This window comes from Artibeus jamaicensis, unplaced genomic scaffold (genome assembly GCF_021234435.1).
Source record: "Artibeus jamaicensis isolate MK-2021 breed Jamaican fruit bat unplaced genomic scaffold, CSHL_Jam_final contig_469, whole genome shotgun sequence".
In the NCBI taxonomy this organism is placed as follows: domain Eukaryota; kingdom Metazoa; phylum Chordata; class Mammalia; order Chiroptera; family Phyllostomidae; genus Artibeus; species Artibeus jamaicensis.
Genome location: NW_026521847.1, coordinates 1,260,247 through 1,284,970, shown reverse-complemented (window position 1 = coordinate 1,284,970; position 24,724 = coordinate 1,260,247). Strand labels below are relative to the sequence as shown.

The window sequence follows — 24,724 nt, the reverse complement described above, 5'->3', positions numbered from 1 at the left end:
ATTTCTGGATTCTCTATTCTGTTCCAATGATTTATTTGTATGTTTTTATGCCAGTACTATGCTGTTCTGAATACTGTAGTCTTGTAGTTTGAGTTCAGGGAGTTTGATACCTCCAATTTTGTTCCTTCACAAGATTGCTTTGGCTATTTGGAATCTTTTGTGGTTCCATACAAATTTTAGGATTATTTATTATGGTTTGAGAAGCATGCTATTGTTATTTTGATAAGAACTGTATTAAATCTGTATATCTTTGGATAGCATGGTCATTTTTAATAGATTTTCTTTTTTATTTATTTTTGGAGCGAGGGGTAGTGAAAGAGAGAGGGAATTTGGTTTGCTAGAAATTTGTGAGAATTTTGGCATCTATGTTCATCAGAAATATTGACCTGTAGTTCATGTGTGTGTGTGTGTGTGTGTGTGTGTGGTGTTCTTGTCTGATTTTAGTATCAGAGTAATGTTGGCCTTGTAGAATAGTTTGAAAGGGTGCCTTCTCTTCAATTTTTTAGAATAGTCCAAGAATAGGTTTTCCAATGTTTGGTAGAATATATCTGTGAAGCTACCTGGTCCCGGGCTTTTGCTTTCTGGAAGTTTTGTTAAAATGCTTAAAACTTTGTATGTAAAAAAAAGTTCCTCAAGTCCATATTATTCTCCTCCACTTTTCTTTTGTTGCAAACACAACCAAACTTATTGATTATAAAATTTCTTCCTCCACCTCCACTTCCTTTTTACATATTCCTCAATCCCCTGACATCTAGTGTTTCTGATCTCACCCATCCAATGAAACTGCTCCCACAAAGATCACGAATGCTCAGCGTTGCCAAATCCAGTGGACATTCTTCAGTATTCATGACGTTACTCCTCAGCAGCATTCCACACTGTGACCTTCCATCCTTCTTCCCCTGGCTCTCATCATACATTTCACTAAGTTTTATCCTGTCTGCTGGCTTCTCTTTCCCTGCCTTCCTTTTTATGTTCTCCACTTTCTCCCTCGGCTATCTTCTCTTCTCATTACACCTTCTGTGGATGTTATTCTCCTCCCCCTATATGTTAATAACACCCAAATCTCTGTCTGCAGCCACCACCTCTCTTCCTCCAAGCCCAACTTGTATAAACCCTCTCAGGAAACAGTCCCACCACCCACGCTGTTGCCTAGCCAGAAGCATGAGGTGCACTCTTGACTTGTCCCTTTACCTTACCCACACAATGAAACAATCCCCAAGACCTGTCAAATTCTACCTGCTATGTATCCCATAAAACTATTTCTCTTCTCTCCGACAGCACCTTAATTCTGGTTTCTAGTCCTTCCCTGGGATTGCTGCAAAAGCTTCTGATCTCTTCCCTTTCCAAACAAGTCTCCACACAACAACCAGAGTGTTCTAAGACACAAATCTCTTCTTAGTTTTGGGCTTAAGTTCCTCCAGTGTTCCTCTGGATATAGCCTACATCTTTAGCATGGCAGAAAAGGCCCAGGAAGAGATGGCCCAAGCCTACCCCTCTAACTCTACCCTGCCTCACACTTCCCTTGTACCCTCTGCCCCAGCCATGCTGAACAAGTTAGTATACCAAAGCTGTCATGTGCTTGTTCCTGGATCTTTGCATTCCCCTCTGGAATGCTCTTCCCTTCAATGCCTGGCTAACTCCTGCTCAATCTTAAGGCCTCTGCTTGGACTTCTTGCTCTAGTTTTCCTGACTCACAAAGATTGGCTTAGCAGCCCATGTTGGGTGTTCCCATAGCAATTCTTTACCACAGACCACTAATTTGCTTTTTTAGTCATACATAAATTGCTATGCAAATACTTCCGGCCCTGTCCTCCACTCCTTTCTGATCAGCATCCTAAGGCCCCTCCTTTACGGAACCCATGCTGCCCCATGGGACCCTGCACCATCTTTCTAAGGGCACTTATCCCACTTCTATAATTGTCTATTTAATTGCTAACTCCACAAAGGGCCATTTCTGTATCACTTATACTTAGCAGCAACTGGCAGATAGTAATTGCTCAACAAATGTTCAGTAGGTGAATTAATCCTTGTACTTACTTAGTACAACAGTTCAATGGATACATGTAATTATTTTCAAATTTACATAGTACTACAGACTTGTTGCATTATTATTATTGTTATTACTATTACTATTACTACTACTACTACTATGTGTCTGGCTGACACACTCCATGAGATCTATGCCATATTCAATTTTTTTGTCCCAGAACTCAGCATATCTGGCACATTTTCAACCAATTTTTGTTGGTTGCATCAATGATTTTAAGAAGTGAAGAAACAGGGGCCCAGGTAATTGACCTACCCAGACCACACACAGCTACTTTGTGTCAGATACAAGATTAGACCGCTGTCTGAAAAAAGGGAAGCTTGGAAAAAACTTGCTCAATATCCAAGTTGAATTCCAGCATAAATGAGATGCACTGGCTTCTCTCCAGAGAAGAGACTGGCCAGAAGCTATAGGAACTATCAGAGCCCCAGTTCCTGGTCAGGTATCCCCACAGTGGACATAACCCAAGAGCGGTATGCAGACAGGGTCCTGGGTATTTCCATATGGAGAGAAACTAGTCCCTTTGTCCCTTTCTGTAAGTTTCAACCTCAGCCTCAGGCCCTGGTCTCAGAATATTATCCTTCTCCCAAATCCGTTTGTTGCTAAGATCATTCTTTTCCTAGTATTCCTTCCCTACAGTCAGTGAGTCATTGGCAGGGGCTGGGAATGAATCACTTAGACCAGCCCCCTTAGGGTTGTTAGAGGTCCTGCTTCCAGGTTTTCATCATGAACATGCCCCCTCTTCAACTTTCTCTCCTGGTTCCAGTTCACAAACCTTTGTTCTGCCCCAGACTCTCCCCAGGGTCCCTGTTGACACTCATAAGATAGCAAAAGACAAAACAAGGAAAGATAAACTCTCATTTTTCTTTTTTTACATTTTGAGATGACTTCCCTGAACATCGCAAACCATTAGAGGACACTGAGCATCCCTTTTCTTCCATCAGAAGATCCGGCCTTAAAACTAAAGAGCCCCAGTGGAAGACAGGTAGGTTTTTCTCTCAACCTGGACTTTTTAAATCTTTTACAGTACATTTTAGGCAACCTTTAAGCATACCTACACACTGGCAGTATTTAAACTTGGCACTGGAGTGCAGATCCCAGGACTCGTGCCCTCTTAGGGACCAAGAAAGGGCAGAGTTTGAGGTAATGTGTGGCCCCAGTACCTTAGCTTCTTTTGCTCCTAGGTTGACAGGGACTTTGCTGGCATTCTGCCCACTGACCCAGGACCTGAATGGGATGCTTGAGTGAAGAGAAAGAATCTGGTACTGCCCCTTAGCCTTACCCCTACACTTAATGGTCAACCCATCAAACAACACTTTTTGCTACAACCCAACCCAGACAACACTATGACAGGCAACAAAACAAAACCCATTCCCCCTTTCTCCAAAAAATTAAATCTTGGAGTCTAGCTGCTTGCTTGACAAAGGAGACATACAGCAAAGCCTTCGGTTCCCTGACTCATAAGAGAGCTGATCACTGCTGCAATGCACATGATACCATAAGTCAACTCAGACCCCGAGGTGACTGAGTCACCTTGGCTCCACCCCCAAATCAGGGAAAATTGGATTCAGGAAGCTGGTTCTGTGCCCTCCCTTCTGAATCTCATACACCCTTAGTGCATATAGGCTTGTAAATAATAAAACTTAACACTACTTAAAAGGCTGGTGTGCTCAATCATAATTATACACACTATATTGCCCTGGCCACTGTGGCTCAATGGTTAAAGCATTGTCCCATTACTAAAAGGTTGCAGGTTCGATTCCTGGTTAGGACACATGCCTAGGTGGCAGGTTCATCCCTGGTCCAGATGCATTCATTCCCAGAACCCAGCACAGACTCCCAATCCAGGGGTGTACAGAAGCAACTGAGTAATGCTTCTCTCACATCAATGTTTCTCTCTCTCTACCTCCCCCCTCCGAAAAGCAAATGAAAATGTCCTTGGTAAGGATAAAAAAATTAACAAAAAATAAATGTGACACTATTTGTTTGCCAGTAATTATGACTCTACTTGGACACATTTAATAAACATTTTCACAAGCATTTAGTCTTAACTAAATATTTTCATCAAAAGGAAGTTCTAGAATTATACTGTGTGAGCCCCCCAAATTTGGAGAACATTACACATTCCTCCTAATCCAAAAACTTGGATAATGACAATGGGGTCTTGGTCACAGCCAGGCTGCAAGTTCAAGTCAGACCCTGTTTATGCATCATTACAGGCTCAGTGCTTAGCATAGGTCCAAACACACAGTCAACTCTCAGTAAATATTTGCTGGATTTTAATGAATCCTGTAAAAATCTCACTTGGAGACATTAGGTTGTGACGCCTCTTTCTGCTTCTTCTCCCAGGAGCTTCTGGTATAACCCAGGCTGGGCAGCAGGGGGCACCCAAGGCTGCTGCTCAAATCTGAGAGGCTATGGCAGGAACTCAGAAAGGGGGTTGGATATAGACCAGGCTTTAAAAGCCTGATGTGCCCTGCACTCCCCATGGTGACACTGGCATTCCTAAGGTGCAAGATGGCAGACTGAGCAGAGGAAGCAGGTTTCAGGGCCTCAGAACCCACAGAAATAACTCCTAAAAGAACTTTACCTTTGCAGAGAGAATGCGCAAAAAGAGAGAGAAACCTCCCACAGCTGTCAGTCTCAAAGAGCTGCTCTCACCTCAGTCCATGTGGGGAAGGGGCTACAAAGCAGACAATCTTTATTCACAACTGGGGCAGCAGAGGGGAGATACCCCCAGGTCTGTCCAAAAGCAAAGACACTGGGAAAGACGGCACGCGGCATGACCTCAGCATTCGTCCTCACCCAACAGGGCGTAAGGGTTTCTCGAGGCCAGGCTGGATCCTGGAGCTGAGGTCGGGGTGTCCTCATCCCCTTCCCCCTCCTCATCCGCATCCCGGTCCTCCTCTCCCTCCTCCTCACAGGAGCTGCTAAGCTCTTCTTCCTCCTCCTCTTCCTCCTTGTCACCTGCTGGACCCACCCTGCCCTGCAAAACCACCAGCTCCATGGTCTCCGGATGGGATTCCCAGGTGCCTTGGGAAACAAAACAAAAAGAAGAACAGAGAAGAGTTTTGAACAAGGGACTAAAGCCAGAAGATGGGGAAGAGATAAAGACTAAGAATAAAAATAATTTTTGTAGTTGCTGGAATATATTCCTTCATTCACTCATTCAACCTCCCATGTGCCAGGCACCAAACCGTTCAGCCCACATTAACTGTCACCACCTCACCAGGGGGCAACTGGCACCCTGATCTGGTAGATCAGGAAACACTTAGCAACACAGAGCTGACTGACAGGTGTAGAATCCAGGCCTGTCCCAGCTCTGTGTGGCCACAAGCCCACCCTCTCTTGCCTACACTACAGCAGGGCTGGGAGGCACACTGGCGGGCTGACCTTTCTGTTCACTATAGCCTGGGGGATGAAAGCACAGGCTGAGGCGGCCATCCAGTGCCAGCCGCAGGAGGCTGTTGGCCGCTCTGTACACATCGTTCCGCGCTGCCTTGGCTGTCTTGTAACCACGTTTCTCTGCCCAGGCTGGAGGGAAAAAAGCATAATGGGGAGGGAAGCCCATTAACCCCACTTCCCTAACACAGTCCTTCCAGTTTTCTAGAATATTCCAGGCCAAAGATCTTGCTGTCCCATGATAGAAATCTAGGGGTGGCCAGCTGTTGGGTCAGTGACAGAACATCTGAAGAGAGGAGAGGCAGAGGGCAGAGTAAAGGGCAAGGAGAGGAACCAGGCACATGGAACTCACCTTCACAGATGTCCCAGGCACACCAGGGGTGTTCTGCAGAGGGATTCTCAGCTTCCGGATGGCGCAGGTGGAGCAGAACATGCACAGGGATTCGGGAGGCCAGGTAGCCCACGGCAGTGTAGGGCTCCTGGATCTGGGCAATGGGGTAGATCCCCGCCAGAACCTAAGAGGAAAAAAGAATGCTCAGCCCCTTCCTTGATCTCCTGTCTTCCCCCTCCTTCCCCACACTGCCCTCATACCTGCAACTGCTTAGGCAGAAGAGAGGGAAATATGAGGCCCGGGCAATCACAGAGCTTCACAGAGGGGGTCAGAAAGTAGGTCTGAAAGTATCGGGTGTGGCCAGGGGTTCTGGAGACACTCACAACCTTCCGCCCCACCAGCCCATTGATCAGAGAGGACTTTCCCACATTGGGGAAACCTGAGGAAAGCAAGGAAAGTTAACACTTGACAGATCCTCACTCTGATGGGAAGGATATGGTGCTCTATCTATAGATGAAAAGGGAACTAAGGCTCAGAAATTAAGGAAGCAGTTTAATGTTGCAAGTGACAAATCAGGTTCTGGACTTCCAGGGTTGAATCCTGGCTCCTCTACTTACCAGCTTTGTGATCTCAAGGCAATTGACTTAACTTTCTGAGCCTCTGTTTCCTCATTTTACTGTGTAGATATCTCCAACCTCAGAGCAGTCAAGATCCAATGAGAAACAAATACAACTGTGTAGGTCAGTGCCTACAGTGGATTAAACACCCAATGCCAGTGAGACACGCATCTCATGATTGTATTAATTATCCAAGGAGAAGCCTGGAGACCACGGGCTCACTGACACTCTTATCATGACACCATGTTCATTCTGGCACAGATCAGCACTCTGGCCTCTCGGTACCAGGATGTCCCTTCCAAAGATCGTTTCCTCCACCCCACCTCAGCTACAGATTCCTGTGGTCATGATCTGGAGCCTATGACTTCACACCTCCAAAATCTCAACTGCAAGCATCCCCCTTCCTGACCTGACATCCCATCTTTCCAGATCACTTATCCTGATTCCTCCATTTTAATCATACTTTGACAATGACTCTAGCCTGGGAACACTATTGAACACCCAATTCATGTCCTCACTTCCCTCTTTCCCAACTTTGATTCCATGATCCCAGTCTACAGCCAATCCCTGTCACAGACCCTGGACACCCCCCTGATCCTGCCTCTTCACTCCACTCTACTAACCTGGCAAAACCCCAACCCTACAAAATGCAATTCTTTTAGCACCTGCTCCTGGCAGCGGAGTGCAGCTAGGGAAAGATGCACTACCATGACGACTGCACTCCATTTACAGCCGCTAAGAATCTCCTTTCCACAGGAGGGAGGGAGAAAACAACCCTCCTGCAACAACACCCACCAGCCCCATTTTTCTGCCACCTTTATAGTGAAACACCTTCGAAGACTCGTCTCTTTTTGGTCACCACTTATTCACGCCACCTTCTTTATGACCATGAACTCTTAACATACACATCTCCTCCTTTCTCCTTGTCTCTCAAAGAAGGGACAAAGTACCCACCTCCCCCAGGCTCCAAAAACACTTCTTTTGCTGACTTGTTTCCTGAGTCCATTTCTTCTACAGCTCACTGCTCCTACCTCTGTGACTTTCTAAATAAACTTTCTCTTATAGTTTGAAAAAAGACTGTACATACACAAAAATGTGTAAAACATAAATGTGCTGGACGAACCCCATATCACCCACTCCTGGGCCCAGAGTGTGCTATGCATCTCCAGGGGCCCCACCGGTCCCTTTTTAATCATAAGCCTCTCTCTTTTAGCCTTACTGTGAGTTGTAAGGGATTCTGTTTGTTACATTTCATTTTAGTTTTATGACCTATGTACTCTTGAATGACACAGTTCAGTTTTGTACCTTTTGAACTTTACACAAATGGACTTAGGTAATATGGAGACTGTTGTGTCTGGCTCCTGTCTCACACAATGTTACACAAAGTTCTACCGTATTGTTGCCATTCTCTCACTGGCCCACACCAATCTGGCTCTCTCTCCTCCATCCCACTGAAACCCCTCACATTCACACTGCCGAGTTCACTAAGCAAATCTCTGCTCTCATCTCACTTGATTTGTCGGCAACATTTGCTACAGCTGAGCCCTCCTTCCCTCTCCAAAAACGCTTTGCCTTTGACATCTGGGGATCCCTGTTTCCTCCTCCTTTGCCCAGCCTCTAAACACCAACTTAGCCTCTACTTTCCACCTAGCTCCTCCCCCACACCTTCCCCAATCCATGGCTGTTTTCAATACCATTTATACCAGCAGTCCCCAACCTTTTTGACACCAGGGATCAGTTTCATGGAAGACCATTTTTCCACAGACCAGGGTGGTGGGGATGGTTTTGGGATGATTCAAGCACATGACACTCAAGTTCAACTCCTGCTGTGTGGCCCAGTTCCTAACAGGCTCAGACTGGTACCAGTCTGTGGCTCAGAGGTTGGGAACCCCTGATTTATACCCACTAGTGGCTCCCCAAATTTAAATGTCCCAAATTCAAATCTCCAATTCTCTTCCCTAAGCTCCAGGCTGATATACCTATTCAATATCTTCACTAGGGATATATATTTTTAAAGATTTATTTATTTTTAAAAAGTGGGCAAGGGAGGGAGAAAGAGAGGGAGAGAAACAGTAATGTGTGGTTGCCTCTCGCACTACTACACCCACTACTGGGGCCCTGGCCCACAACCCAGGAATGTGCCCTGACTAAGAATGGAACCAAAGACCCTTGGTTTGCATGCCAGAGCTGAATCTACTGAACCACACCAGCCAGGGCTCCACTAAGAATATTTTTTAAAAATCTCAAATTTAATGACTGAATCCCCTCCCCTCCTAAACTCCTCCAACATGCTCCTCTCCCAATCCTCCTGTCTCAGTATTCCCAGTTGCTGAGGACAAAAACCTAAACTGGACATCCACTGCAATAGCTTCTGATGCACTCTCTGCTTCCCTTTGTGCCCCCCCCCATTTACTATCCCCTGTCTTACTCAAAGCCCACCCCTGGTTTCTTATAAGACTCAGAATAAATCTAAAACTCTTAGCCACAGCACCTTACATAATGTGGTACCTGACAACCTTTTTGACCTCATCCCCAATTCTCGTTTCTGGCTCCAATACTCCAATCTGTCTGTCTGGTCCCATGGTCAGCAAGCTCATTCCCACCTCCAGACCCTTTCACTTACTATCCTTGGCCCAGAAGGCCCTTACCCCACATCTCCACAGCCACTTCTCTTCATCATTCCAGGCTTTTCTCAGGAATTGTTCCAAAAGGACCGCTCCTCTTTAAGTCTCTCTCTGTCCCCTTTCACTCTTCCCTAAATAACATGATTTCAAATGATGACTCAATTTATTCACAAGAAAACAGCTCCGTAAAGAAAGAGGCTTTCCTGGCTGGTGTGGCTCAGTGGTTGAGTGTGGGCCTGTGAACCAAAGGGTCGCCAGTTCAATTCCTGCCTGGGCTGCAGACTATTTCCCCAGTGGGGGGAGCGAGGGAGGCAACCACACATTGATGGTTTGCCTCCCTCTTCCTCCCTCCCTTCCCCTCTTTAAAGAAATAAATGAAATCTTTAAAAAAAAGAAAAGAAAAGGCCTTTCTCATTTTCATGGCAGTATCTCCTCCCCCTACACATAGCATCTGTACCTGGTACTCAGGAGTGGATGAGTGAGAGTAGCACGGCAGCCCCAAACCAGGGTGGCATGTGCCAACCCGCCCTGAACACAGGCTGCCAAGACAGGGCACGGGGCCTCCTGGGATGGAGAGCTGGGCTCAGGGTCAGAGGAAGGAAAGTCAGAGGGAAATGACTGAAATGGGGAACAATCTGTCAGCAGTCAGGCAAGTTTTTCCCAAGACAGAAAGGAGACTTATCCCAAAAGGAAAGTCAGGAGCATTTCCTGGGAGCCAACTACTCTGCTCTCCCCAATTTCTACTAGGCTTGGCCTATTTTGCTTAAAATAATACCCTAGTACTACATCTTCAACAAAATCCTTTTGCATCTCTCCCACCCAAAATGAAAAGGAGTCCCGGGCCCCTCTCTCCCCCACCAAGAGCAGAAACAAATCTCTGGAATAAGGGAAGATTCTCTTTGACAACGGATTTAAAGGGTTAAGATGCAAAAAGAAACTAACATTTGCTAAACTCCTACTATGATTTAATGACCACTCTACTATGGACTAATTACTACAACTGAAACAGTTAATACACATAAGTCACTTAGTATAGTGCCTGGCACATAGTAAGACCAAATGTTAAATTTTAACAATTATTCTCATTGTCACTATTTGTCAGGCTTTGTGACAAATGTTAGACCCTCTCTATTGTCTTCTCTTCATTCCTCACATCTGTTTTTACTTGGATATCACTGTCCTCATCATAAAAGTCAAAGTACCTATGACTCAGAGTGAGTAAATACTTGCTTAGTTGTTACTTGATCAGTAACAACTGAGAAGAGACGGAATTTAACTCAGGCAATGATCGTTCCACTGCAGCAAAGGGTCTTCAGAGACCCTGGAGCCTAATGAGACCTGATCAGCTTCCCTCTTTTCCAAATGTTGAGACTGCCCTGAGAGGGCCACGACTTCCTTACCCACACAGCCAATGGTCACTACCCCGTCCTTGTAGCGCTCTCGGGTTAGGCTGGCTGGCTCCATTGCTGAGTCAGACTGTTGCTCTACCAGGACTGCTGGCCCATCATCCTCTTCCTCCTCCTCACCAGAACCATTGCCCCAGGTGGCCCCAGCCACATCACGGGCAATCTTCTCCCGCCAGCTGCTCAAATCCACTGCTCAGGGAAGGAAAAGACAAAGAAGGTTTTCCCCAGGACCACCATATATCATGGTGCATACTGTGATGCAGAGCTTGTGTAACCAATACCCTCTGGAGCAGGACAGTGCCAACCTGTACCATGGATGACTCCCCAGTCTTCACTTGACCCCACCCTGGAATCACATGCATTTCTCTGTCAAAATTTTCTGAAAAGTCCTGGGAAGCCTGATGGCAGCTGCACTAGGGCTCCCGCCTACTTGCTGCCTCTCTGGTCCCACCAAGCCAGTCTTCCATTCCTCCCCATGGCCCCTCGCCTGTGTCCGTAAATAGAGGAGTTGACTTTGAGAAAGGTGAGCAAAATGACTCTGGAACCTGGATCTCCCCCATGGCCTGCCACATCTTCTAAGGGGCACAAACCTTTCCCTGCAGTGATGGCTTCACAGGCTCTCAGCAACTGCTCCGGCCCCAGGGCCCGAGTCCATCCTCTCCCCCGCCTCCGGTTCTTCAAAACTGAGATGCAAGGGTCCAAAACGATTAGCACACCCCATCTCTGTCACCACCCTCAGGTCCAAAATCAGATACTTCATTCTCAACAAGCCTCTCTTTTCTCCCCTTTGTCCCCTGCCACGCCACCTCTCCCATGCTGCCCTTTTCATTTCCCACTCACCACTACTAGGGTCCTGTGGGATGCGGGGGTCCCGAGGGAAAGAGGTGAAAAGGACGATATGGAGCTGGGGAAAGTGCTGGTGGAAATAATGCTTCCAGGCAACCACGAGAGCCGGTGGGGCCAGATCCACCTTGTTCAGGACCAGCACCAGGGCCAGCCCAAGTTCTCCAGTCACATACTCGTAAAGTGCTGGTGGGAAATTCACAACCTGGTATAGGGTTGGTAAGGGGATGAGCAGTGAGAGGTCAACCCAGAGCCCTCTGTCTCTAGATCCCTACTCAGCAGTCACAGCTTGGAGACAAAACTCTGGTGGTAGCAGAGTCTGGGGCAAAAAAAGTAAATCAGCCAAACTGAACTAGAAAGACAAAACAGGGGTTAAGTAATACCTATGCATTTGTGTAGGAGTATGTGTACAATCTGTTAAGGTCCTCCAAAAGAGATCCTCTTGACATCCCTCACAGACCTCCCTTCCTCCCACTGAAAGACAACAGTGCAGCGGCAAAACAGGTCCACACAAGCACCATCCAGCAGCAGAGTTTAGAGCCTTAACCACCACTCCCACACTCCAGGTGAGTCCTGTACTCACTGATGTGGCAGGGGAAGGGGAAGCTCCCAGATGCCTTCATTACACCCCCAAGAACTCCACTCTGGGATATTCTACTCATTTAGCTCAGCTGGGCTGGGAAACAGGCTATGCAGTTTTCCCTTCTGTCTTTCTTTCTTTTTAAATTTTTTTCCTCACCTAAGGCCATGCTTAGTGTTGTAGAGAGAGGAGAAGGAAGGGAGGAAGAGAAACATCAATGTGAGAGAGAAACATCTATGGGTTGGCTCTTACACACACCCCAATAGGGGACCAGACCCGTAACCTAGGCATGTGCCCTGGCCAGGAATCAAACCTGCAACCTTTTTTTTGGTTTATGGGATGACCAACTGAGCCACATTGGCCAGGGTAGGCCACGCAGTTTTTCATCAAAGGAATAACCAAGAGGAGAGTCAGTTGGCCAGGAAAGAAGTGACAGGCTATGGCCCCGATGAACAGAGGTCTGAGTCTCTGACAGTAGACATCGACACAGGATAGAGACTAGAAAGGAAGGTGGATACCTCTCTGTCTCCCAACTCCTGCCTCTGCCCTTAACCCCACAAGAATCTTTCTCTCTCCTCCTGCTTGCCCAGCCTCATCCCAATACTCACTGGATGTCGGACGTCAGTGATCAGCAGGACAATGTCAGACATCTCTAACACTCGCCACAGCTGCCTCCATGTCTGAAAAGACAAGGCCAGTGGAAGAGACCCTGAGCCTTGAGTCCCTTTCCTGCCTTATTCTAGGCCAATTTGACCCTAGGTCACTGTGCTCTACTACTGTCCCCTTTCCGTTCTCACCTCCAGATTGTGCTCAAAGTAGCTAAGTTTCTCTGACATGTAAGCCCCATGAATCTTCCCAAGATACTCCTGAAAACTCCGTTCCTCCTGACTCATTAGTTGTTCCTTGGACATCTCATAGCTCCAAGGCGGCCGTCGGGGAAAGTCCAGCACTGCAAAATCAAGAAAAATCTAAGTAAGGCTGAGAATAGTTTCAGGACTCGAGAGTGTATCCCAGGCCCCTCCTTTCTCACAGTTTTTACTCTTCCACACTCCTTACCCCAGTCCAGTGCCTGTCCCAAACATCTAGGTGTTGAATTCTCACTCACCTGAACCAGGCTGATAGACTTCGTGGATGTCCAGCTCCAGCACCTCAGCACTGACGGGCTGTAACACTTGCTCCCGGGCTGCTCTCTTTCTCCTCTCCACCTCCTCCCTGCTGTCCCGTTCGAAATGCAGTCGGTATCTACGGGAACAAGAACCAAAGCATGCATCATAATCCCGCGGCCACAAACTCCCCACATGCGCAATTTCGCTCAGCTTCTCTCCCAGGTTGTTTGCCTCCTCTCTGAGTCCGCCCTCCCCCAAGTCCATCTTTCACGTAGTATTCTCACCCTTCTAAAACCAAACTCTCTCCATCTGAGAGAATAGTGGCCCGCTCCCGTGAATGCAGCGGCCCGCAGAGAACCATGGCATCCCAGCCCCACCACCTCCAGTTTCAAGCCTTCACTAGTGGCAGCTGGCTTTCCCCCTGCTGTCTGACTTCCTGGTAAGCGGGAAAGGCCCAGTCTCACCGATTTGGGTCATAGCCTCGCGGGCCCAGACCCTGGGAAGGCTGCTGGTTGAGCCTACGGATATGATGGGTCACACACTCCCCGTCCGAGGTGTCGGTCTGCTCCTCCCGCCGCTCCCGGCTCCCGCTGCGGCTGTTGGAACTGGATCGCAGCCCATCTTGAAGCCCTGCGGGGAGGAGCCGGTGACGCCAGTGCAGGTCGCCTCTCAGGAGCCAAAAGATCCCCTCCCCAGTCGGCCTGGCTCCCCCTCACCCCACCCCCACTTCTTTTGAGGCCCGATCTCTCACACAATCTGCTCAGGACCCTCCTGGATGTGCATAGGGGTAGTCACTCCTCCTCCCGGGATCTGCGGGGATGGCGCCCGTTCGAGCAAGAGGGATTCCCCTCCCCCAACTCTCCATCCTTCCCCCCTTTTCACGTAAGGATGTTGGGATAAGAGAATCCCCGCCGCAGTCGCCCGCCAGCGTGGGCAGGCCGCCACCGCCGCACCTTCCCACGCCCCCCAAAGGTGCAGAGGGCACACCCCTCCTTCCAGGCGTGCGGGAGCCCGAGCCCCGCCCCCTCCTCTCGCTACCGCACTGACCTCGCTTCCGCTCGCGCTTGTCCTGCAACTGTTTCTTTTTCTGCTTCACACTAAAGGGCTTCTTCCTCGGCATGGCCCGGACCAGTCACCTGGCCCGCCCTTCGCCGAGCTCCCGCCGCCTCAACTGACTCCCCCTCCCTGGGCCGCCCCGCCGCGGAGGCTGGGGACCCTCCAGGGGGCGGGGCCAGGCGGTGATGTCAGTGGGCAGGCCCGGTCTGTTCGCCCCGGTAGCCCGGCTGGAAGGCGGGCGGAAGAAGGAATAGATCACTTCCCTCCTAGAGCGAAGCGAGAAGATGTAGGGCGGGCTCCGGGAAAGTAAGAGCCAGTGGCACTGAGAGAGCCAGGGGGGGAGGTGCGCGTGGGAGGATCGTGCTCGCTTTGTCGCGGACGCTACCACCATGCGCTCGGAAGAGGGGGGACGTGTGTCATCAATACCTACGCGCCTGGGAGTAGCTACCACTCACCTTGAGGGGCTGTGGAGCGGCCTGCGTGGGGAGAGAGGGGCGTGGACACGCCGCAGCTACTTCTCAGCCCCAGGGCTTGACCTGAAAAGGCTGAGACTGTGCGCCGGACATTGGAACCCAGTTCTGCAGTTACTCTGTGGGTAGGGTCAGAGGTCTAGAACAGTGCGAGCGGTCTAAAGCATCCTGAGCGCCGCCCTGCCGGGATCCAAATTACTGGTGGGAAGAATGAGGAGAAGGTTTACGGATCATAAGAGCAAGCGCGGGCAAGGAGGGAAACCCAGAAGTTACTAGGGCTTTGAGGGGAAGGTCAGAGGTCACGAGGTTGTGCCTGCAGCTGTTACCATGGTAACCGGGAGCCGGCCGTGGCAGTATGTGTGCGACAGCCCTCTTCTCAGACCTAGCTCGAGAGCCTGAGGACTTTAATGTACAATGTGCAGCCGGTCGTGGAGGTTTTTTCTTCGAGAGAAGAAAGGAATTTTTCAAGCACTTATAGAAGCGCAGCGAAGGAAAGGTTTGAGATTGCCGCTTTGTCTAACAGAGACCTAGGGAGGCGGCTGACGTGAGAAAGCCACACAAAGGTACCCACACCTTTCCGGAAGCTAAATGGGGGCACTTCAGCCTCCAGGTCCACCGCACCCCGGAAGCGGAAACAATCCCAGCGTGCCCCTTCACCGTACTCGAAGTCCCGCTGCAGCCGTTGCAGCAACCACGATGCCCAAACGGAAAAAGCAGAATCAGCAGCAGCAGCTGACGCTGGACCCCCAAGTGTCAAAGCAGGAAGAGATTGGAGACGAAGACGATGGGATTCCTACGGGTGAGGAGCACGGGAGGATTGTGCACATGCCTGTCAGCAGATGGAGGCCAGGACTTAGGAGCAGAAAGGTGCGGGGGAGGGGGCTCCAACTGAAAGAGGAGGGCGCACGCGCTGAGGCTGGGGGATGGTGTTGAGGGCCTCTCCGGGATGGAGCCCTGAAGGAGATCTCTTACTTGAACCCTCAACTGCAATCCGGCTCCTAAATCTTTTCACAGGAGGCTGGGGAAGAGAGGCTATAGAGCTCGTGTGCGCTGCCAGAGAAGGGCAGGCCAGCGAGTCCTTAGAGAGGTTACAGCTTGCGGTGACTGGAATAACAATATGTGACCAGACGTTCACAGGGGAGATGGAAGTGTATCTTTTAAACTATTGGGGGGAAGGGGAGGCTGATTGGCCATCAGTTAAACAAAAGGGTCTGGATACTTTGGATAGCAACAGTGTCAGGGAAAGAGAAAATGGTGTGAAAACGCCTAACACTACTAAGAATATGCCTGGTTTTTACTGGTTGGATTAAGAAATCGATAATACAACCAAAACAAAACAGGATTGCCATGGCTGATGTTCAGTGGATTGAGTGCTGGCCTGTGAACCAAAAGGTCGCCAGGTTTGATTCCCAGTCAGGGCACATGCCTAGATTGTTGGCCAGATCCCCGGTAGGGGACACATGAGAGACAACCACACATTGATGTTTCTCTCCCTCTATTTCTCCCGCCCTTCCCCTCTCTCTAAAAAATTTTTTAAAATATTTTATTGCTTTTTAGAAAGGGGGGATGGGAAGGAGAAAGTGGGAGAGAAACATTAATGTGTGGTTGCCTCTCATGTGTCCCCTACTGGGGACCTGGCCTGCAACCCATGCATGTTCCCTAACTGGGAATCAAACCAACAACCCTTTGCTTCACAGGCCTGTGCTCAATCCACTGAGCTACACCAGCGGGGGTGGGGGGGGGTTTAAAGAAGAATAGGGTCATTAGTCCCTCAGTTCATTATAATGACCATATTTTTGTGTTTCCTCTTAGGACCACCCAGCCTTCTGGGCCCTCCCCCTATGGCCAATGGAAAGCCCAGTGACTCCAAGTCAGGTGAGGAGGAAAGGACCCAAATCCTTTGATTGTGTCCTAGAGAAGGGAAGAACTAAAACCTAGGAAAGACTTAAAAGCAAAAGATCAGGGATTTGGTACCTAAATGAAGAGATGTTGTGTATTAACAGGTTGGAAAACTCAAGTGTAGTAAAAATGTCAGTTCTTTGTAAATTAATCTGTATAGTCTATGCATTCCCAGTTATAATCTCTATAATTTTTGTGGAAATAAACATTCTACATTATTATAAGGAAATGCAGAGGATCAGGTGAGAGACTGCAAAGATAATCTTTTTTTTAACATTTTTTTATTGATTATGCCATTACATTCGTTCTATTCCCCCCTCCATTCCCCTCCACCCTGCACAACCCTCCCCCACCACCCCCCCTTAGTTTATGACCATGTGTCTCAAGTTCTTTAGATTCTGTATTTCCCCTACTCTTCTTACCCTCCCCCCTATTTTCTATCTACTGTCTATGCTACTTATTTTCTCTACCTTCTCCCCCCTTCTCCCACTCCCCTGTTGCTAATCCTCCACGTGATCTTCATTTCTATGGTTCACTCCTGATCTAGCTATCCTCTTAATTTGCTTTTGTTTTAGGTGTGGTTGTTGATAACTGTGAGTTTGCTGTCCTTTCACTGTTCAACTTTTTTATCTTCTTTTTCTTAGGTAAGTCCCTTTAATATTTCATATAATAAGGGCTTGGTGATGATGAACTCCTTGAATTTGATCTTATCTGAGAAGCACTTTATCTGTCCTTCCATTCTAAATGAAAACTTTGCTGGATAGAGCAATCTTGGTTGTAGGTCTTTGGTTTTCATGACTTGGAATACCTCTTTCCAGCCCCTTCTTGCCTGTAGGGTCTCTTTTGAGAAATCAGCTGACAGTCTGATGGGGACTCCTTTGTAGGTGACTGTCCCCTTATCTCTTGCTGCTTCTAGGATTCTTCCTTCATTTTAACCTTGGGTAATGTAATGATGATGTGCCTTGGTGTGTTCCTTCTTGGGTCCAACTTCTTTGGGACTCTCTGAGCTTCCTGAATTTCCTGGAAGTAGATTTTTTCCGCCAGAATGGGGAAGTTCTTTTTTATTATTTGTTCAAATAAGGTTTCTACTCGTGGCTGTTCCTCTTCTTCTTCTGGTACCCCTATAATTCAGATGTTGGCGTGTTTAAAGATGTCCTGAAGGTTCCTTAGCCTCTCCTCATTTTTTTGAATTCTTGTTTCTTCATATTTCTTGTTTGGTCATTTTTTTTCCTTCCTTCTGGTCTACTCCCTTGATTTGAGTCCCAGTCTCCTTTCCATTACTATTGGTTTCCTGTGTATTACCATTCATTTCAATTAGTTTAGCTTTCATTTGTTTCTCTAATTTGTGACTAAAATCGACCAGTTCCGTGAGGATCCTGATAACCAGTGTTTTGAACTATGCATCTGAAAGTTTAGCTATTTCAGAACTTCCGCCAAGATGGAGGCATAGGTGGATGTGCCGTGCCTTCTCCCACAACCAAGATTAGAGAAAACTAAATATTAGCAACAGAAAACACAGCCAGACACGGAAAATTGAACTTTTCGGAAGTCCGTTAACAACAAATTCTTCAGCCTGACCGGTAAGGGGCGAAACCAGCAGCTGGCGGAGCAGGGTTGCACAGGAGGACTCGGCCAGACACACTCAGGCCCGCGGAATCCAGGCGCAGGGTCAGACCTAGTGAGCGACCCAGCGAGCAACCAGGCGAGCGACCTCGGGGGAGACAGCCGGGCCCGGGGCTGCGTGTTGACTGAGGTCGCGCATTTGTGTGAGGGTGGACAGGCGAGGGAGTGGGCGGTTGGACCGGGCCGGCAGGTCCCCACGGCAAGCGGCAGTGGCCATTTCCCTGCTCTGACCCCACCTCCACATACAGCGTCATAACCCACCGACTCTGAGTGGCCCGGCACAGGTGAACCACCTAAGGCACTGCTCCTCCGCACCCAGCTGTGAGAAGCGGCAGAGGGGGTCGCCATTTCCCCGCTCTGGCCACGCCCCCACATATAGCGTCACAACCCAGCGACCTGGGAATCCAAGGCACCACTTCTCACACTTAAAGGGCCCGAACAGACCAAGAATGGTGCAGGAGGATCTCAGAGCCCCAGAAATAAATCTAAGCGATGAAGAAATAGCAAAACTCACAGACGCACAGTTTAAAACATTGGTGATCAGGATCCTCACAGAACTGGTTGATTATACGGACAAATTAGACAAATATATGAAGGCGAAACTAATTGAAATGAATGGAATTGCACAGGACACCAATAGCAATGAAAAGGAAACTGGGACTCAAATCAATGGAGTGGACCAGAAGAAAGCAAATAATGGCCAAACAGAAAAGAGTCAAGAAGCAAGAATTCAAAGAAATGAGGAGAGTCTTAGGAACCTCCAGGACATCTTTAAACGCTCCAACATCCGAATTATAGGGGTACCAGAACGGGGAAAGGCACAGCCATCAGTGGAAAACTTATTTGAACAAATAATAAAGGAGAATTTCCCCAATCTGGCAAAGGAAATAGACTTCCAGGAAATCCAGGAAGCTCAGAGAGTCCCAAAGAAGTTGGACCCAAGAAGGAACACACCAAGGCACATCGTAATTACATTAGCCAAGATTAAAATGAAGGAGAGAATCCTAGAAGCAGCAAGAGCTAAGGGGACAGTCACCTACAAAGGAGTCCCCATCAGACTGTCAGCGGATTTCTCAAAAGAGACCTTACAGGCAAGAAGGGGCTGGAAAGAGGTATTCCAAGTCATGAAATCTAAAGACCTACAACCAAGATTGCTCTATCCAGCAAAACTTTCATTTAGAATGGAAGGACAGATAAGGTGCTTCTCAGATCAGATCAAATTCAAGGAGTTCATCATCACCAAGCCCTTATTATATGAAACGTTAAAGGGACTTATCTAAGAAAAAGAAGTTAAAGAAACATGAACAGTGAAAGGACAACAAACTCACAGTTATTAACAACCACACCTAAAACGAAAGCAAACTAAAAGGACAGCTAGATCAGGAGTGGAAACATAGAAATGAAGATCTCAAGGAGGGTTAGCAACAGGGGAGTGGGAGGAGGAGAAGGGGGGAGAAGGTACAGAAAATAAGTAGCATAGACAGTAGATAGAAAATAGATGGGGGGGGCAAGAATAGCATGGGAAATATAGAATCTAAAGGACCTGAGACACATGGTCATAAACTAAAGGGGGGGTGATGGTGGGGATGGGGGGTAGGGTGGAGGGGAATAAAGGGGGAATAGAACAACTGTAACAGCATAATCAATAAAAAAATTAAAAAAAAAAAAGAAAGTTTAGCTATTTCTTCATCGCTTAGATTTATTGGCTCTGGGGCTCTGAGTTGTTCTTGAGCCATTTTTGGTCTGTTCACACCATTAAGTGTGAGGAGCGGAGCCTTAGTTGTTTACCAGGGTGGGGCCACCCAGGTCGCTGAGTTGTGATGCTGTATATGGGGGAAGGGTCAGAGAGGGAGCAATGGCAGTCCTCTCCACTAGCCCAGTCCATCCCACCATCTCCCTGGCCTGTTTATCCTAGCGGAATTATGCGAGTCTGCTGTCCCTCGCCGTGGGGTCTCAATGCTCGCCTCTTCACTGGTTTATCTGCATGCAAATCTGCGACCTACAGCAGACAGCCAGCTGCCCTCTTCCCTGTGTGTGCCCGTAGGTAGCCCGCACCTGTGATCCGTGCCTTTGGCTGCTTGCACACCACCCGGTGGCGGATCTTTTTGGTCAACCCGCTCTGCTGCTGGTTTTGCCCCTCTTACCAGTTTAGCTGAGCATTTCGTTGTTTTCAGACTCCGTATTGTCAATTTTCTGTGTGGTTTGGTTGTGTTTATTGTTGGTCGTGTGTGGACGCAAGGTATTTCCACCTACGCCTCCATCTTGGCGGAAGTCCAGATCTACTTTGCAAAGATAATCTTGAAGTGAAAGTGCTTGCTCTGAATATCAAGACCTAGTGTAAAGCTAGTTATAATGTGGTGTTGAAACAGGGATAGACATGTAAGTCAATAGAACAGCATAAAGGGTCCAGTAATAGTCCCACACATATCTGAAATAGTGGTCTTTTCAGTTACTGATGATAGATTAATTGAATATTCATTATATTCATTAATTGAATATTCAAAAATGAAACTCAGTTTATTCATACCATATACAAACGTCAATTCCAAGTGGAATCTAGATCTAAGTGTAAAAGATAAAGAAATAATTCTGGGAAATAAATATATTACATTGTCTTAGAGTTAGATAAGAGTTTTTACACAGGAAACACACACTAACCATAAAGATTTATAAATTGAACTATATTAGAAAATAAACATCTTCTAACCAAATGGCACCATTAAGAAATTAATAGAATAAGCCCTGGCTGGTGTAGCTCAGTGGATTGAGCACGGGCCTATGAAGCACAGGGTTGCCGGTTTCATTCCCAGTCAGGGCACATGCCTGGGTTGCAGGCCAGATCCCTAATAGGGGACACATGAGATGCAACCACAAATTGATGTTTCTTTCCCACTCTCCTTCCCGTCCCCTCTCTCTAAAAATAAATAAATAAAATATTTTTTAAAGTTGAAAAGAAGAAATTAATAGAGTAGAAGATACTTAAAACAAATGTAAGTAATAAGGAGCTCAAATCTAGAATATATGAAGAGCTCTTATGGACAGCCTGTTAGAAAAATGGTAACACTGGAATAGCCACCTCATAAAAACTGGAATTTAAATGACAAAAACAAGTGAGCAGAACATCATTAGTTGACAAATAAATGCAAGATAAAAGTATACCACTCTGAAATTGAAGTGCTTGTGCACTGTTGGTGAGATTATAAAATGGTACAACCACTATGGAAGACAGTATAGAAGTTCCTCAAAAAATTAAAAATCGGGCCTGGCTGGTGTTGCTCAGTGGATTGAGCACCAGGCTGCGAACCAAAGGGTTGCCGGTTCAATTCCAAGTCAGGGCACATGCCTGGGTTGTGGGCTAGGTCCCCTGTAGGGTTGTGTGAGAGGCAGCCAGCCACACACTGATACTTCTCTCCCTATTCCTCCCTCCCCCCTCTCAAAAAATAAACAAGTAAAAAAAAATAATGCTTAAAACTTCAGGGGGGTGGAAATGGGAGAGAGATGGGGAGCACGAGGGGGGTGGGCTGGGATGGGAGTAAAAAACAAAACTACTTGAACAATAAATAAATTTTAAAATATATTTTTTTTAAAAAAACTTCAAACTCAGCAGAATTGCAGAATATCAAACAGAGTTGTCCAGGCTGTAGGACAACTGCTAGTAAGGGTATAAATTGGTATAGCCACTTTTAAAAAGTTTGAGATTTTATTAAACTTGAGCATACATATACTATAGGACCCAGTAATGCCTCTACTAGATATATACTCAATAGAAATGCTTACATATGTTAACAGAGACGTGTATAAAAATATTCATAGCAGCATTTTTTGTTATAGCCCTAAACTGGAATCTACCCACATGTCCACCATCAGTAAAATGGATAAATAAGTTGTGTATACTTGCATTTGGATACTACACTGCAATGAAAACGAACTCCTGCTGCAAGCCACCTGGATGAATCTCACAAACATGATGTTGAGCAAAAGGAGCCAGACACAAAAGAATGCAGACTGTATGATTCCACCTATGCAAAGTTCAGAAAACTAACTGGCAAAAACTAACCTACAGTGGTAAAAGGCAGGACAGTGGTTACCTTTGGGGAGGAGGTTAACAAGGTCCTGTCCCTTCACCTGGGTGGTAAAAACACAAATGTGTTTACTTTGGTGATAACTAACACTTGAAATTGGTATATATTTTTTGTGTATAATGTACTCCAATAAAAAGTAAAGAAAACAAAATTCGGGCTTATCAGGTTTAAGTTAGCCCTTGGTCACCTTTCCATGGTGTCCCTCTCTTTCTCTCTCTCTCTCTCTAGCTCTTCACAGAGGTCCTCCAGGATCAAGGGGACTCATGATTCCACCACTGCTGACTCTCCCGCCTCCTCTCCGGGGCAGAGGCCCAGTTTGGGGCGACTTTGCCCCCAGGTGTGGCCCATATGGTCGTGGTTGGTGGGGGGTCAGTGCCGAGCCTACCTTTCCCAGACCAGGCCATAGTAATCCCTTCAGGGGAGGCTTTCACAAAGAACAGAGACAACCTCGAAGGCTCAGAAGCTGGTCACTTGTCAAGAATACCTGCCTTCCCAAGAATGAACCCCAGATTATGGAAGGTGAGGCCCGTTTGCTTTGCTTTGTTTTGTTTTTTTTTATGCCTATGTACATTTAATACCCATCACTCCCAGAGTGACCATGACTCTTCCTTCGGGCTGTCCTTTGTCCTCTTGAAGTGTGGGAGTAAGCCTGAATGTTTTTTCTCCTAGAAGAAAGACTACCATTTCAGAATATCTAGAAATGGTAGGGAATAGGAAGTCTGACTATATACTCTGTATCTCTACTGTTACATTTATTTTCTTTCTTACATTTTAATTGACCCATTTTCATGTGTTCACAGACAAATCTGACCGCCCTGTTTGCCGACATTTTGCCAAAAAGGGCCACTGTCGATATGAGGACCTCTGTGCCTTCTACCACCCAGGCGTCAATGGACCTCCTCTGTGAGACTGCCTTCCCATCCAACCTGGAAGGAGCCCTCCATGCCCTGTCCGCCACATATTTCCCTGTGGCCCTGTAGTGGCTACTGTGATGTTGTTCAACCCAGCACCTTCCAGTCAGTGACACCCACCCCTATTCACCGCCTCTCCCATTTGGGGTCCAGGGTTGTGTTTCATCACTGGTACACAGTGTGTGCTCTTCTGATCAGCCTCCAGAGACTTGCCTTCGATATCCCATCTTTGTTCCTTTCAACTGCTTCCTGGATCCTTTATCCCTTGCCAACTGACTGCTAAGCAGGAAATTTACTTGGTGCTGTTTCTTGTGCAATTGTCCATCAAGCCCCCAGTATTGCCCTCAATTCCTGAGCCCTGGAGCAGTTTCCTACCATTCCCTCCCAGCTGCTTATTATAAGTCCTTTATTTGTGATACCTCCTACTCCCAATGTTATCCGCTGCTCTGCGAATCTCCCCAGGTTGTCTGACCTGGGGTCAAGTTTCAATGACTGGTACAGAGTCACTCCCTGAAAAGCCATTGTCGGGCTTTTGGATTTTGTAGTTTCGCCATCAGTAGCATGGCCCCCACCACTGTGGTCTGTGATCACTGTCCTTTGTGAGATCTGCATTCTCTCGTAGCCTTTTTCATTGTCCATGGCATTTCTGTGGCTTAACACACTAGAGTATTTCTGCCAAATGAGTGAGGTTCTTGGTGCCCTCTAGACTTTCCCCAACCCCAAAACGAGAGAACTGTGAAACTTCCCACAAGAGGGCTTCCTTGGCCTCATGAGATGTCCTCTAAAGCCTCTGGTGGGCCTACCCCATCCCCTCTACAGCCCATTTTAGTTAGACTGCATCATTTTGAGGCCACCAGGCTTTTTTGAATTCTGTAAATCTCCACCTGGCCTGTCTTTGGGTATAACCTGGACAGTATTGTCCTTGTCCAACCTCTACTTCCCTGGCACTGGTTGTTTTCTGTGAAAACATCAGTGAACAGGCTGTTTTGAACTGACCATGAGGATATGGGTCAGGAGTTGTTAGGGCAAGAAGGAGGGCTGTTGAACTGAAAGTGATTTTTTTCTTTTTAAGATAATTTATAGTAGTAATAAATGCAGTGGAAATGAACATTTTCTTTAGTTCCTATGTTCTGATCATCTCTGGAGGTGCAGACGAGGCTATTGGTGAAGTCATTGGGTTTTTTTTAAAGCATTTTTTGAAGACTTTTTAGATGGGGAAGGAGGGAGAGAAACATTAGTGTGTGGTTGCCTCTTGCATGCTCCTACTGGGGACCTGGCCTGCAACCCAGGCATGTGCCCTAGACTGGGAATCGACCCAGTGACCCTTTGGTTTGCAGGCCTGCACTCAGTTCACCAAGCCACAGACCAGCTAGGGCTTGAAGTCATTTATACTTCATTTCATACATAATGGTGATGGAGAAAGGTAAAGCTTAAGCTTCTTCCAGGCTGAAGGAAGCAGTAGGGGTCCCATTAACTAGACTGGGCTACATTATATTAAGGGTAAAGTTTTGTGGGGAAAGGAATAGCCAGGTATCCATGGAGTAATTTCTAAACATCTGTGTGTATAGATTTGATATTTATGGAGTGGTGGTGACAGCAGTCTTCCAATAAAGATTTTTGGGGCCAGGCACTATAGGGAATAGAGACAGCAGCCAAAACCAATGAGTTGAAAATCCACAGGGTAGGATGTGTTTATCAACAGAAATCACAAATTTACCCTGGCTGGT

General features: G+C 47.2%; 2 protein-coding genes across 4 annotated transcripts; one reads left to right on the top strand and one right to left on the bottom strand.

The window, feature by feature from the left end:
* Positions 1 to 4,303: 4,303 nt before the first annotated feature.
* On the bottom strand, positions 4,304 to 14,199 carry GNL1 (G protein nucleolar 1 (putative)). 2 transcript variants are annotated; one of them, XM_037141317.2, is made up of 12 exons: positions 14,004 to 14,195; positions 13,421 to 13,586; positions 12,956 to 13,092; positions 12,648 to 12,799; positions 12,459 to 12,530; positions 11,268 to 11,475; positions 11,018 to 11,110; positions 10,422 to 10,616; positions 6,041 to 6,219; positions 5,802 to 5,964; positions 5,441 to 5,581; positions 4,304 to 5,080 (listed from the first exon to the last, which is right to left on the bottom strand). In XM_037141317.2, the coding sequence occupies exons 1-12, from the start codon at positions 14,074 to 14,076 to the stop codon at positions 4,836 to 4,838; spliced, it is 1,824 nt and encodes a 607-aa protein (XP_036997212.2). In that variant the 5' UTR covers positions 14,077 to 14,195; the 3' UTR covers positions 4,304 to 4,835. The 2 variants fall into 2 exon arrangements, with proteins under 2 accessions (XP_036997212.2, XP_036997213.2); XM_037141318.2 differs by lacking the exon at positions 5,441 to 5,581 and having other exon boundaries at positions 14,004 to 14,199.
* A 135-nt stretch (positions 14,200 to 14,334) lies between these two features.
* Positions 14,335 to 24,105, top strand: PRR3 (proline rich 3). 2 transcript variants are annotated; one of them, XM_053667454.1, is made up of 5 exons: positions 14,335 to 15,281; positions 16,295 to 16,357; positions 16,957 to 17,025; positions 22,315 to 22,605; positions 22,887 to 24,105. In XM_053667454.1, the coding sequence occupies exons 1-5, from the start codon at positions 15,071 to 15,073 to the stop codon at positions 22,991 to 22,993; spliced, it is 741 nt and encodes a 246-aa protein (XP_053523429.1). In that variant the 5' UTR covers positions 14,335 to 15,070; the 3' UTR covers positions 22,994 to 24,105. The 2 variants fall into 2 exon arrangements, with proteins under 2 accessions (XP_053523429.1, XP_036997214.2); XM_037141319.2 differs by lacking the exon at positions 16,957 to 17,025.
* The last annotated feature ends 619 nt before the right edge of the window (positions 24,106 to 24,724 follow it).